The sequence below is a fragment of the Leptonychotes weddellii genome, chromosome 7, assembly GCF_054177405.1.
Source record: "Leptonychotes weddellii isolate Sample4059 chromosome 7, ASM5417740v2, whole genome shotgun sequence".
NCBI classification, from domain to species: Eukaryota; Metazoa; Chordata; class Mammalia; order Carnivora; family Phocidae; genus Leptonychotes; species Leptonychotes weddellii.
Window position 1 is genome coordinate 8,239,720 of NC_138375.1, and position 16,122 is coordinate 8,255,841.

General features: G+C 37.9%; 1 protein-coding gene across 6 annotated transcripts in view; it reads right to left on the minus strand.

Moving 5' to 3' along the window:
- CTNND2 (catenin delta 2) overlaps positions 1-16,122 on the minus strand; it is an 864,616-nt gene that overhangs the window by 535,180 nt on the left and 313,314 nt on the right. For all 6 annotated transcript variants that reach the window (XM_081825896.1, XM_081825895.1, XM_081825891.1 and 3 more), the window contains one exon: positions 1,781-1,893. In XM_081825896.1, the coding sequence (XP_081682022.1) occupies positions 1,781-1,893 (113 nt within the window). The remainder of the gene's footprint in view (positions 1-1,780; positions 1,894-16,122) is intronic.

The following is a 16,122-nucleotide window of genomic DNA, read 5'->3' on the forward strand; positions in this document are numbered from 1 at the left end:
ATTCTTAATACTTTTTCTTCAAAAAAAATTACGTTCAATTAGCCAAATTTAATAAAGGAGGGCACTTGTGATGAGCACTGGGTGTTATATGTAAGTGATGAATCACTAAATTCTACTCCTGAAACCAGTATTCCACTGTATGCTAACTGACTAGAATTTAAATAAAAATGTGAAGAAGGAAAAAAAAAAGCTCTTCAAATATGTACCCCACATGTACTGAATCAAATACACATTTCTAAACCTTATTTTTCTCCTTGCCTCAGTCTCACCATCTTCTTAGTCTCACCATCTTCAACTAGTCAACCTTCTGAAAAATATTTCATGTAAACACAATTCACTTTTTTTTTGTCCTTTCTGCTTTGGTTAATTTGGGTGTTTGGCAAGTCTGTTTGAGGAATCACAATGTACCTATTTGCAGCTACTTATAACCTAGGTATTTGGATGCAGAGGTGGATATGCTTCCACAGGTCCAAAATAATGTTTTGCAATAGAAAGTGATATTCCATCCAAGTAAGCTAGCCTAACAAGAGTACAATGATATCCATGTAGATTTACCATTGCTAAAGAAAAAAAAAAAAAAGAACAATGTTAAAAGACTGATGGCAAGTGACTGGAATAGGAAACATTCTGACTACAGATGTACTCTTACAATGATAAAGGATTTTAGAGCAATAGGTACAAGGACGTTTTAATTCTTTTGTCACAGCAGGTGGCTGTAGACTCCAGGAGGAGGAATCCCCGCCTGACTTCCATCTACAAGAGGCCATGTGACTGGTTTTCACCAACAGACTGTGCAATTGACAACGCAATTGACAATGAGGTCATCAGGGATGGCACAGCTCTTAAGAGAGAAGCTGGGTCCTTAATAACCGTAGGAGGGAAAGCAGAGAAGCCGCCCCCTGACGACCATCCACTGCCTCTATCTGTTGAATGAATGAGACACAAACAGCTATTGTATTAAGTCACTGTAATGCTGGAGTTGACTTGACACAGCAACTGTTTCTTTAACTAAGACACCTCTCTAAAGAAGTAGAATCTCAGAAACACACTGTAGAACAAGATAACAGGAAGATACAATGCATTACTGAGAAATGGAAGTTGTCTTGTGTAACTTTGTTTCTTTCACACATACACATCACATACTCATATTCACACACACACATACACACACACATTTTTAAACATGAAAACATGGTCCTAGGGTCGATAATTTATTTTGTGGTCAAGTGATTATGTTTTGTTTTTAAACATTTCAGAACCTCAAACCAACCCCTAATTGAATAATTATTCTATCTCTGAATTCGAAATATTTTTACACAGGAGGATTGCATGCGTGGTGGGTATCTGCGGTGCCATTTTGTAACTCAGCATCGTACGTTAGCAAACAAGACAGGTGACATCTAAATGTTCTCTCTTTCATTTCAGGAACCTGCAACTCTGGCTCATTTAGAAATAAAGACCCAAAGCAGAGAAGCAGCTTTGATATGGCATCTCCTGATTTCCATGAGTTGACTCAATGCAAAGCCTTCCTTTGTGTAAAATTATGCATAATTTGCATTCGGGGCAGGTGTTAATTTTGTTAAAAAGAGTTTCAAGTACAAACCAGGCCATTTTGGACACCTTTTGAACATCTTAAATCAGATTGGTTACAATTCCCTTCCAACGTCTCAATGAATGTTCCAAATGCACTGCCAGGTTTGTAAGGAGAAGATAAACACCACGATTTACTTTCCCTGGCAGCTCCAAGCACAGAAGTGTAAGGAGACAGCGTGCCCGGTACCTGATGCTGCTCATGCTGCCCGTCTCTGATCCAAGCTTGCATCGCTCCAGTTGGCTGGCGACGATCTGGCGTTCTGCCTCCAGCTCTCGGGTCAGTCTCTCAAACTGTAATTCCTGAAAGAAAGCCACCAAAAAGATTAATTCTATCATCTATTTGCAAAGTGGAATTTACATCAAAATGACACACAATGGTCAAGGGGAAAAAAATGTGATGTGCCAAGATGTCAAATTTGAGAAGCAGGGGATGTCGTGAAATCAAAGAAGGATTTGCAGTTCAGACAGACCTGAGTATGTACCATAGTCCTGGGGCCTGCTGGATGCAGGGCCTGTGTAAGTTATTTAATCTTTCTAAATATCAACTTCATCATATGTAAAATGGGTTGACAATACTTATTTCCTAAAGTCGGGGTGAGGACTCAATGGGACACTGACCATGAAAAATTAGCCTTGGCTATTGTTTGGCAGATGGCCAGCACCCAACGGATATTAAATTCCCCTGCCATTAAAATTGTACCATTCAGTAAAACGTTATAAGAAACAGTTTTTTTATCATGTGGAGTACTGTGTTTATTCCCTATCGGCCTTCTAGCTGCCTCTCTCTACTAATTCGAGCCTAACATTACTTATTACATATTGTAGACTGACAAGAAATAACGCTTAAACTTATACTTCTGTAGGCTTTAAATTCCAGCAGAACGGGAATGATACTGATCCTTTATAGCCTAATTACTAAGTGAATATCCTTTGAGATATCTGCTGTATCGCCTTAAAAAAAAAACCAAACCAATTAAACCAATGAAGAATGCTTCTACAAATCTGCCTGAAATCCACTGTTAAAGAATCAACTTTAATGAAAAATAATTCAATCAGTATGTCAAGTATCTTAGCTGTTCCAATTATAGGACTTTTGTACCACATTTTAATCTTTCTATTTTCCCATGCACTTAAGTTTTTTAATAAACGTAATTATAGCAAAGCCTGTATTTTAACTAAAAATGTCAGAAGAAGTTTTTACAATGTAATCAAATTACATTTGATTTCTTTAAAAAAACAAATGATCTGTACAGTTATGTTTGGGGTATGGGAAAACAAAAATGCTGGAAAATACTGAAAGTACAGGTCAGTGTGGGTGAATGAAAACTCCCAACATTGCAGAGATTTGTCTTCTCAGGAAAGATGAGTTTATTTGCTACCCTGGGACACTCTTGGGTGATACCTTTCAAAAGTAGAACCTGGTGTGTCCTCCACATATACTAAAATTTCCCTTGTTCTCTTCCACAAGAGCAGACTTCTTTTCTGTTCACATTATTTTGAGGAACTAAGTAAGAAACACTTTACAAGGGGAGCCAGGGTGGATCAGTCAGTTAAACACCTGCCTTTAGCTCAAGTCATGATCCTGGAGACCCAGGATGGAGTCCAGCTTCAAGCTCTCTGCTCATCCAGGAGTTAGCTTCTCCTTCTCCCTCTGCTCCTCCCCCGACTTGTGCTCTCTCTCTGTCTTGCTCACTCTCTCTCTCTCACAAAATAAAATATTTTTAAAAAGAAACATGTTACAAATGAGAGCTCAACTTTTTCCTGTAAAGTTCTAAAACTAAGGAGGGGTGCCTGGGTGGCTCAGTCGGTTAAGCGTCTGCCTTTGGCTCAGGTCATGATCCCAGGTCCTAGGATCGAGTCCAGCATCGGGCTCCTTGCTCAGCGGGGAGCCTGTTTCTCCCTCTGCCTGCCGCTCCCCCTGCTTGTGCACTTTCTCTTTCTCTCTGGCAAATAAATAAAATCTTTAAAAAAATAAAAATAAAAAAACTAAGGAAGCATGTTGTTGTGGGAGCTCACATCTTTATTCTTACATATTCTGAAGGACAGCAAAGATTATTTGTAAGGAACAAATACCAAGACTTCTATCAGAATGCACGTTGTGCACCTAACCTCTATTTCTTCTCCCAGCAAGTTCTGCTTTTTTGGGGGCAGTTCCTTTCCACAAAAAATATGCAAGTTTTAGAAGATTTTCATTTCCAGGCTTTATAATATATTTTATCTCAAATCTGTCGTAACAGAAAACCAAGCTATACTTTTGGATTGGTATCACCTTAAAAACATAATACTTAAAGATCATATAGCATTCCTCATAGGTAGATGGAAATTCATTATGTGTAGTACCTAAAAGTATTTTAATTAGTCACATATATGCGCCTGTTTTAAGTAGTCCAATACGGTGAGACAGTGCACAATCTGGGTCATGATTTACAAACCTTAAGCTTCTGTTGGGACAGACACTGCCCTTGGGGGTGCCCAAATAAGGCTGTGGCCACACTGCGTGTTTCCTCCACATCAGAGTTATGGAGGGAGGTGACAGGAGACATTTTCTCATGCAAGCTGTCTTCCAAACACAGAGTCACAATTTCCAGTGTTCCTCATCACTTTGTGTAGATCTGTATTTCCATCTGGCATCATTTTTCTGCCTGAGAGACTTCCTAATGTTTCTTTTGGTGATGAATTCTGTCAGCTTTACATGCCTAATAACACTCTTTTGCCCTCATTTTTGAAAGACATTTTGTCTTCTCGTTTGCACTGTTTCTGACAAAAAACTATGGTATTCACGTATTTGTCTCTAGAGTGTCTTTTTTTCTCTGCCTCCTTTTAAGATTTAAGGTGCTGAACAACTTGATTATAACGTTCCTTGCTATAGTTTTCCTCATGTTTCTTACGCTTGGGGTTCACTGGGTTTCCTGGATCTGTGGATTTAGTTTCCTACAAATCTGGAAAGCTGTTAGTCATTAATTGCTCAAATTGTTTCCCCTTTCCCCACTAACTCCCCTCCTTCAGTGACTACAATTACATATATTATTAGGCCACTTGGAATAGCCCCACAGTTCATGGATTCTTTTCCCATTTTTAAGGTTCTTTTTTTCTCACTCTGTGTTTCATTCTGAATAATGTCCATTGGTGTCGAGTTAATCAATCTTCTCTGCAATGTTTAATTCACCTAATTAATCCTGTTGAGTATATTTTTATCTCAGACACTGATGAATCAAACATCTCTAGAAGTTTCACCTGGGTCTCTTTTATATCTTCCATGTCTCCAACTTTATGAACACGGGGAATACACATATAAAAACTGTTTTAATGTTCTGATTAGCTAATGTTATTAGCATCTGGGTCAGTTTCAACTGATTGATTTTTCCCCTCAGTACAGGCCCTGTTTCTGCTCCTCCTCATGTATGGTGATCTTTGGTTGAACATAAAACATTTTGAATTTTACCTTATTTGTCCTCTGGGTATCTTCATATTCCTATAGATATTTTAAGCTCTGTTCTGGGGCACAGTTGCTTGGATGCAATTTGATATGCTTGAGTCTTGCATTTCAGATTTGTTTGGGGAGGCAGAGCAGCATTTAGTCCAGGGCTAATTATTCTACGTTACCCAGGTGGATCCTTTGTAAGTACTCAATGTCCAGTGGACTATGGGGTTTCCCAGTTTGGCTGGTAGGTGTGGGCACATATTTCTGGCCCCTGGTTGGTACTATTTCCTCCCATCCTTTCAAATGGTTCTTTCCCTGCCCCCTAGTGGTTTCCTTACAGACACAGGCTGCTCAGGTCTCAACTGAAGAGCACAAGTGGATCCTCTGTAGATCTCGAGGGTTCTCCTTCTGAGCAGTGATCACCCTTCTTCTATTTTGCCCCACAAATTCTAGTCCCTCTTACGTCCCTGGACTGTCAGTGCTGTCTCCCCAGTGCAGGGAGTCCCTTGGACTATGCGGGTCCCCTTTTCCACACTGTTGTAGCTGGGGAAATTGTAGGCCCACCTTATTTGCTTTGTATCTCTTAGGAACTACCTTTCTTCACTGCTTAAAGTTGAGTCTTGAAAGCTGTGTTTCATATTGTCTGTAGGTGTTGTTGTTTCAGATGGGAGGGTATTGTCAGGCTCTGTTACTCTATTTTAGCTGAAATCTGGAAGATTTTTAAGAATTCACAATTTTCCTCTGTGTTTGATGTGTAAAAGCGTATTTTCTGCCATATTTAAAAACTCATATTAAATGAACTACTAACCAGGCAAATACATAGGTTTTTACATGTTATCTTCAATGTCGTTCACTATTATAGGATTAAAAACAAACGACTACCTTTGGGTGACTTGTTTGTTTTATTTACATGATGACTTTTTAACTGAACTGACATTTTCTCTATTAAGGAAATGGTTATCAATATGTTGGCTTTTTAAAATGTCCATTCAATAAATGTTTACTTTGTCATCGTGTATATGAACCAAGAAAGTACTTAAGTGAATTTTCCCCTGTGCTTTGCTATGGAATACATAGTAAATGTCAAGGTCCTCAAGGAGCAAGGAAGTTTCTCTTCATCTAAAATCCTGTGTTTTATTAATATAACAACACAAAACATAAAAATAAAATTGGAAACAATTATTTATTGAGTACTTACTATTGAGTGCTTAATTTCTAGGACCATATATAAGGCAGAAATTTTTGCTGCTGTGTTGCCAATGTAGCTAGTGTCTAGAGCAGTCCTGGCACATAGTAGGTGCTCAATAAATATCTGTTAAACATATGTGTCTGCACGGAGCTAAGCGCTTTACATGCATTGCCTTGTGTCATAACGCTGCTGTTTCCTAGGTTCTGTTGGGTTATTTTTCCCTACTTTACAAAAATGTTACTTAAGATGAAAGTCTTAGCCTCGGCCAAAAAAGAAATTCTTCCTTCAAAAGCAGCAAAGAGAATGAGATAAAGGATGTTGTTGTTTAAGAGATCTGGGCATAGAGAAGGGGTAACTTTAAAGAAGCTAATGAATATTGGATGGACTAAATCTTCCCTGTATTTTCAATTCTTTTGTTTTAGAGGCCACCGAAGTCCATTAACATAGAGCGCCTGTGATGCCAATATAAACTATGAATTTCATTCATACTCATATTAAGACTCATTATTTAAATAACTTTTCTTTCTTTGAACTCTAGAGACCAGGTTCTGAAATGCCTTCGGTTTTTTCTCACATTACAGTCAAAGCTCATGGGGAGGGCTGATCTCGCCATAGCATATCACTGGGGTTGGGAACTCTCAGGACCTAAGCTGGGTCTAGTGTGGTTTTTATGCCTGAAATTGGAAACTGACCTCAGAATTGGTAACTAGAAGAGCTGCAACTGTTCTTAAACTCAAGAGACGTGTATGGCCTAAGAGCATCCACAGAATCATCTAGGGCACCATCACAACAATGAATGAGCTTCCACTCCACTGGGGCTACTTCAACTGTGGTGTAGGTGGAAAGACGACATTCTCCAGTTCTAACTCAGTTTGATGTTTGGAGGGATGACAGACCTCTCAGGCTTGAATAACTCCCTGGGTTTCTTAGAGACTTTGAGGTAGAAGAGCATTCATGAGAGCAATGTTGCTAATAAGGCCAAGTGAGTACCCAAGAAATCAACCGGAAAAATAAAAGTATGTGGATATATTTAGTGAAATTTGTAATACTGGTTGAAAGTGAATACGTGTTATTAAATTAATTCAGTGAAGGAGAGACTTTAAGGAAAGAGGAGTGAAGAAAGGGGTGCCTGGGTGGCACAGTCGGTTGGGCGTCTGACTCTTGGTTTCAGCTCAAGTCATTATCTCGGGGTCATGAGATCGAGCCCCGTGCCAGCTCTGTGCTCAGTGTGGAGTCTGCTTGAGATTCTATCTCCCTCTCCCTCTGCTCCTCCCCCACTGCACATGTGTTCTCTCTCTCTTTCAAATAAATAAATAAATAAATCCTAAAAAAAAGAAAAAAAGAAAAAAGAAGAGTGAGGAAAGATCTTTGAAGGTTTTGGGTTTGGAGTGTAGATGGAACAAAAGAAGCCAAAGTAAATAAATAAACAGGAGAATAATGGTGGAACAAAGACCACTAGCACGGTCTTCTCCTGGGCAGTTTCAGTGTAGAAGTGGTGATGTAAACCAGGCTCTAAAAAGTGATGAAACCAAAAGTACAGGAAACAAAAGCAAAAACAGACAAGCAGGATTACATCAAACTAAAAAGCTTCCTTTCCTTCTGGCAGAAGAAATAGCCAACAGACTGAAAAGGCAACCTACAGAATGGGAGAAAATATTTAAAGGTGTTAATTTCCAAAATACATAAGGAGCTCATACAATTCAGTAAAAAAAAAGGGGGGGGGGGACAAAGTACTTGCATTGACATTTCTCTAAATAAGACACAGGAATGGCCAACAGGTATATAAAAAGGTGCTCAATATCACTAATCAAGGAAATATAAATCAAAACCATAATGAGATATCACCTCACCCCTGTTAGAATGGCTATTCTCAAAGAAAACAAAAGATAACAAGTATTGGCAAGGATGTAGAGAAATCAGATGCCTATATGCTATTGGTATGAATGTAAATTGGTTCAGCCCCTTTGTAAACCAGTATGGAGATTCCTTAAAATATTAAAAATAGAATTACCATATGATCTAGGAATCCCACTCCTGGGTATATATCCAAAAGAACTAAAATCAGGATCTAGGAGAGATATCTGCACTCATTTTCATTGCAGCACTATTTTTTTTTTTTTTTTTTTTTTAGGAGGGACAGGCAGGGGAGGGGGTGAGGCAGAGGGAGAGGGAAAGAGAGAACTCCAAGCAGGTGTCACGCCAGTGCAGTGCCCAACGTGGGACTTGATCTCACAAGCCTGAGATTATGAACTGAGCCAAAATCAAGAGTCAGACACTTAACTGACTGAGCCACCCAGGCACTCCTTTTGCAGCACTATTCACAATAGCCAACACATGCAAACTACTTAAATGTACAACAGACAGCTGGATAAGGAAAATATGGTAGATTCTTAACATGGAGTAATATTTACCATTGGAAAAGAAGGAATTTGCAACATTTGCGACAAGATGGATAGACCTGGAAGACATTCTACTAAGTCAAAGAGGTCAGCTACAGAGGAGAAAAAGCACAAGACTCCATTTATATAAGGTATGTGAAAGAGTCAAGCAGAAAACAGAATGGTGGTTGCCAGAAGCTAGGGAGTGGCGGGAGTTGTTCAACAGGTATAAAGTTTCAGTTACACAGTATGAACAAGTTCTAGTGATACAACATGGTGCCTGTAGTTAACAACAGAGTGTTGTGCACTTAAAAATTTGTTAAGATGTTATATCTCATATTAGGTGTTCTTATCACCAAAAAATGAATAAATAAATAAAAGGGACCCAAAGTTTTAGAGGTGATGGGTATGTTTATTACCTTTATTTTGGTGATGATGTCGTGGGTATATGCATATGTTCAAACTCATCAAATTGTGTTTATTAAAAATAGGCAGTTTTTTATATCAATTATGCTTAAATAAAATTGTACCCAAAATGTGATTCAGAAACTGTCCAGAGAAATTGGGATTTCATGGGAATTAACAATAGGGTGTGGATTAAAGAAGACATCTTTTGGTAAGGGAAGTTTGAAGACAAAACAAAATAGTGATAGAGAACCTAAATCTCCCCACTATGTGGAAATTATCTTGTTTTAGAGGTAAAGTTTTATAAAAGTAGCAGATACATGATACCAAAGTTCATTAAAATTTACTAAGAACCAGATCTAAAGGATATTCACTCCTAAAATAGCACATTGTTGAGTCACATATTAGGATTATAAGAAAAATTATCATATAGTTTTATAACTTTTTCCTAAAGAGCCTAAATTAATAATTAATTCAGCTTAATTAAATGTAGTTTATTAAATGATTTAAAAGGATAAAAGCATATAAAGACTCTTGAGGGGGCTTAGCTAACAGTGTGAAAACTGAAATCAGAAAACACATACAGTTTTATTAATTCCATCAATAAATAATTTACTTAACATTGTGCCATAGCATTAGTTGGGATTATACAAGCTAGATTTGAGGAAGTGGAAAAGTTTAGAATGAATAGTGAACTCAGTAAATATGGATTTGTCATAATTTTACTAATATGAGAAGATGCAAAAGAGATTGGACAGATGTGGAGAATAGAGATGGATGAGCTTCTAGGCAATGGAAGACATTTTCTACAGAGTAGATCTGATTGCTAGAATCCAATGACTTAAGATTCAAACTGACCATACCTGCCACATGAAATGGGAACATGGACTCAGGACTACGTGTAGACTACACAGGCTCAGGCATTGAAACTTCTTTGTCAACCTCCTCTCCTGTAGAGGTAAAAACTAGAGAAGACCAGCATCTACCCAGACACAAAATGGTGGTCCTGTGCATTCTCACGTATGCAACAGAATGGTGGTAGGCATGAGGGTAAGGAGCAGAAACGCAATGGAATTTGAAGGGTTTGACCATGGTATTGAAGGCTCTAGGGTTCTCCTAGATGAGGCCTCAACGAAGGCCTGTTAGATCAACCTAGATGAGAAGAGAAAACCTTTAAAGGAGCAATAGGTCTACCTTCCTTTAATGGCCAGCTGCTCTAATCTCCACTTCTCAAGAGTGTATAATGCTATTACTTGGGATCCAATGATAATCAGCTTATACTTTTTTTCTTGTACTTTATGTATTCTATTATGATATCTCTTCAAGGGTCTGTGTTCCTCCTAGGCTGTGAATTTCTGAAGGAAGGGACTAGGTCCTCAGTCATCATTTTATCTGTGAGCAAAATGTCTGATATACAATTGGAACTATGTAAATGTTGATGAATAAATGACCCAAGATCCTGGTATCAAGCTTCCTGGAATGAAATGGCCAAACTGTTGGTCACAGAATAATTTCTCTCAAAGAAGGTATTTCATGGTTACTATGAATGTGAGAAAACTTCCAGAGGACTTCAAAAAAAAAAAAATCAGCAGTTCTATGAAATGTCTCCATCATAGTGTTATTCTTAGAATTCAGGAGGCTCATCAACTGTAATAAAAATGTGCAATCCTTACTTGAAAGCTGTTAAAGGTTTATCTAGGTTATGTTTCTTTTGTTTAAATTTTCTTTGTTTTGCTTTTTTCCTTCTAATCAGCGCCTCTCTGATTTTATACATACATATAAAATATATATTTATTTATGTATTATATAATTATGTTTTGTACATAATTATACATATAATATATATTTATTACATAATACATAGATATATAAAATATATAAATATAAAAATTATATATAGAAAGAGAATCTAATGGCCATCTGTATTTCTAGTTGTATAAGGGAAAATAATTGTCATTGTTTTTAAATCAATCTGTACATATACAAATTGAAATGGGTAAAATATTTGTCAAGTTTATTTGAAAAACAGCACTGTTTTTCAAATTTTCTCTTCTTCAGAGGCAAGCACTTTTACTCCTTTTTCTGATTTATATATCCATATCTCCATTAACTTTCTAAGTTTTTATTTCTAAGTTTTATTTCTTAAGTTTTCAGTTACAGGCATCATCAACTGATTTCCCATAGTGGAAGATGAGGATTTCGTTCCATTTCCCCATCTGCCATCGTGCATAGACACTTCTCCCATCTTCCCCCGTGTTCCCCATACCGCTAAACTTCAATGTTCAGTAGAACAATATCACAACATACATGCTTCCCACCATGACTTTTTTTTAACATCAATATACATTTTGTTTTCTCTAAATGAATGGCTTGTCTTTTTTGTCACTATTGTTTATTTGTTCATCAGCTGCCTATGTACTTAAAATGAATCCAACCGAAAACTTCCCTTGATTGATACAAACTTCTCTCAATAAATCAAACACAGGAAATAATATATCAGTTTCATCCAGTGAAGAAATCTCTTCCATCCTGCTCCAGCCTGGCCCATTTACATCCTGGACCCTCCCTTCTTCTCCATGCTGGGGATTTCTTTGTCCTTCTTTATGTGGGTTCCCTCTTTCTAGACCTGCTGCTTTCTTCATTTTCCTACTTTATTTCCTTCTCTGGGAGAAAATGTCTTTCCAGGGAGAAAGAGAGAGGGGGAGGCAGTTTACTGAGACCTCACATATCTGATATGTTTTTATTCTACTCTCAAGCTTAGCTTGAAGGCTGGCTATAGAAGTAGAGAATTCTAGGTTGGAAATAATTTTCCCTTAGAGTTTTGAGCTGGTGCTTCATTATCTCCTGCTTTCCAGGTGTTGCTGTTGAAAAGTGTGAAACATTCTGAATTTTTATTTTTTCTTGTGTGTGAAACCTGCCTTCATTTCTTCCCAGAAAAAATGTCTCTTTTCTTGGTCCCTAGTGTTCTAAAATTCTATTGTGATATGTCTTGATATACACCAATTTTTAGACATTTTCAGAACCTTTAGTGGGACCTTTTAATCCAGAAACTTACATTGTTCAGTTCTAGGCAACTCTATTGAAAAATTTTTCATGCTTTTCTCGTTCTTTAAAAAATTTTTCTTGTTGCGGGTTTTTTTTTTTTTTTTAAACCTTTCAGAGGTTAAGATCTACATCGGCTGCCTAGGTTTCTTATTTAAATCTATTTCTCTTCCAGTTTCTCATGTCTTTATGTTTTGCTTTTACTTTCTGGAAAGATTCCTCAATTTAATCATATAGGTCTCTAACAAGTGGTTGGTCCATTCATGTTATTATACTTTAAATTTCTAAGACCTACTTTTTTGTTCTCTGAATATTCCTTTCAATTATCATCCAGTATTTATTTTATGTGAACTCATCTTTTTTCCCCTCTCTCCATGATGTTAATGTTATGTTTTCTTCTCTTTGCATAGTTCCTATTTTATGATGATTTTCAGTTTGTTTTAGAGTCTGTCTTTCATGTTATAGGCTTTTGAACATATCAAGTTCCCCAGCAAGCTTCTTCGATTTGAGTGGAAGTTCAGAAACTGATCAGACTCTTGGTGAGTAGAGCTGGTTAGCTGTACTCTTCTAGGAGAATCACAGGGTGTGTTGATGCAGAACTCCCAAAGAAGGCTCTCTCAAGCTCCAGCTTTGAGTTTGAACATGTGCTTGCCCTTGTTCTGAAAACTGTAGGGGTAGAGGCTGGGGGCAGGGGAAGGGGAGAGGCTCAAAATTTGGTAAGTAAAATTTCACTTACTCCCCCTCCCAACTTTCAATACCCACTTTAACACTCTCCCTTGTGCTCCTGAGTTAAGAGACTCTCATTTTATCACCTCCGGATAATACACCTCTAGTCTTTGCCAGTGTTGGGAGAAGCAGTCTGTCTAGCTGTATATGGTAAGGTCAGGGATTTGGGGGTCGACTGTTATTTAAACAGATTTGCAAACAATCTCCTGTTTGTATAACTATACTTCATGCCCATATCCCCACTCCTACAAACCTCTGCAAGACTTTCCTCATAAATTAGCCTATACTTTTTTCTTCCCCTACTGATTAGAACTTATTTTCTTAGATATGGTAAGTTATTTAGCACTTTGTCTATGTACCATATTTTATCAGTTCTAAGACTGCTCAGTTCTAAGATTTTTCACACTTTAATGCCTCTGCGTTCACTCTCTCTTAAATTGGGATGACTTACATTTGATAGTACACTGTAGTTTAATTAGAAGGCACTGTTGCTTTCTTCAATGGTACATGAAATAATTCTGAGTTGATGGCCACTCAGACATGGTGAAATACAGTTCTTTATTTACCCACTCTCTAAGTTGATGGAGTTTTCCCTTTAAAAAGTCTCATTGCCATTTTGGCAGTATCTGCCCAGATATTAACGCAAGAGTTCAATTTACCTTCTTTACTTGGACATCAGTTCATTTTTCTAAAAGAAATTAGAAACCTCAGAGCAAAGGAGTACAAACCAGAGTAAGAGTGAACCTAAAATGCCCCTGGCCTTTGTACCTACCATCTGCTGAAGGCCCTGAGCAAGAGTATCGTAAGTTGTACCAAGCATAATCATATCCCACAAGCATAGTCATATCCCACACCAGGTGTTAAAACCTGGTTCTCAGAAGCACCAATGCCAACACAATCATTCTAGCTCTATATAAAATGAGAGAAGGGAAGATCACTGTTATCTCTCTTCAGGCTCTAGGATGCAATAATTTCCAGGACTGTATTTCTCTGTCCTCTGCCTGGAGTCCTTTTTCAAGAAGGATGAAAGACTAGTTTTCCACTGTGGAGATGAGTTTTCGCTTCCTAGCGTCCCCCATCTCTGCCTTCACCAAGAATTTGTGCCGTCAGATAATCCTAGGTGACCTTTCTTCCCATATCACCTTTAATTCCCATTTCATATGAATGAGTTGATTTCATAGCCACAAACTCCTGGCAATGTTAATTTCTTCCTACTGAGACATGTTGTGAAGCCAAATCCAAGGGAAGGTGGCACAAGTGACAGGGTAATGAGAGGAAGTCTACAGCAAAGTGTCCAACAAATCTGGAAAGAACAAAGCCATGATGTCAGGATGGAATGGAACAAATCAATGTCAACTGTAAGGCTGTGTAGACCGCACTGATGAGTCAAAAACTATGGCAAAGAGCTGTCCGTGAAAGTTTACAGAACTGACAGATTAATGTTTTAAACAACTGCAGTGTCATTCTGGGTCACCTAGCAAGACAGTAGATGACAGGAATCAGCACCCTGAAGCAGGATCATAGGCACCTTTCCAGAATGGTTTCAATAAAATAAAAATATAAAGAAACACCTCTTTCTGACCAACTCCTTCGATCCCTAGAAGTCTATAGGCTTTGTTCTGACATTTTATTTTACCAAATGCTTTGTTATCCAAATAAAACATGTTTACCACAGTTTACTTAATTCATCTACATGAGAGGGCTCCATGGAATAAAGAAGGCCATAGTTCTTGGTAGTTTAAAATGATGTACAAATCCATTGGGTTTCATAAAAAAATTAGTGATACTATTATATTGGTGACTCTTAACTATATCATGATAATCTCTAGAACTTTTTTTTTTTTTTGAGAGAGAGAGAGAGAGAGCATGTAGCCATGGTGGGGGGAGGTCAGGGGACAGGGAAGAGGGAGAGAATCTTAAGTAGGCTCCACACTCAGCATGGAGCCCGACACAGGGCTCCATCTCATGACCCTGAGATCATGACCTGAGCCAAAATCAAGTCAGATGCTTAACCAACCAAGTGAGCCACCAGGGACCCCTAGAACTTTTTTAATGCCTGGTACATAACCCAGAGCTACAGAATAGAATTTATAGGTAATGGGGCCCTGACACGTACATTTTGAAAAGTTTCTACTAATGATTTTTATGCCCATATCTGCTTGGGAATAACCATTTTATGATAGTAGCACATAAAAACAGCACTCAGTATTTTAAGTATTTACTTACCATGTATCATACTCTATTAAGTGCTTTACATGCATTAATTTTTCATTCCTCACACCGATCCAATAAAGCATTTTATTGTCTGAGACATCTGAACCTTAAAGACACTAAGTAGCTTCCCCAAAGATTAGATGGGAGTAGAACTCAAAGGCTAGCTATAACTGTTCAGAACTCCATTGCCTCAAAAATCTAGGATTCTTTGTTTTCACTGTTTTAATGGAGGCTATAGAGTCAGGAATGACACAAACTTCTTTAATGAGGAATGACTACAGCTTACCATTTTATGTTCTCTCTTTTTAGTTTTCCTTGCCTTCCTAAAAATAAAATATTGGAATTATGATGTCCAACCATTGGAAGAATTATACTCATTGTACTGTTCAAGTTCATACTACAACTGAAATATTTCCTTCTAATAATGTTCCTTAACTTTAAGAGAGCCACTGTGAAACTCAGATATACACAGTGAGGGCAATGAGGATGGTGAAAAGTTATGTTATAATGTCCTTGCCTATGTTTACACCACAGTGAAGAAAGCAGCCTTCCAGTATTTAAAGGGTGAAAGAGGAAGTACCAAAACTCTAGGCTCTGCCAAGATCAATGACTTGCATTCCCTCAAATGGACGTTGCATGTGCTTGCTCTGTGCCCATTGCTCCAAATATCCATTTCCTCCTCCCCACTCTTCCCCTGTTCTTAAGTTTAGGAAAAATGCTTTTGTTTTATGGTGTTGGACCTCAACACTGATTTATTTAATTACCATCTGTTCTGTATGAGTACATTGCTGGCCGCAAGCTCACTCCCGACACACAACAAGAAATGACCACCACTCTCATAGCACAACCATGCTTTATTGAATTCACCTAATTACATGTTTGTCTTCTCTCTTAGAACATACATGTCTTGATGGCAGGGGCCACGCCTTTACATTATCACCTTCCTCTCACCTAATATGTAGTATGTTCAATAAATGATGACTGGACGGATGGATGGATGACTTAATGTATGACCTCAAAAAATACAGCTTGGGTCAATATGAGAAAGTGTATAGACATAGAGCCAACTCACTCAGGCATCTGACAAAAGGTAAAAGATGAGGTTAAGTGACTTGTGTGGTACTTCCAATGCAAAATTTCTTTTTTTTTTTTTT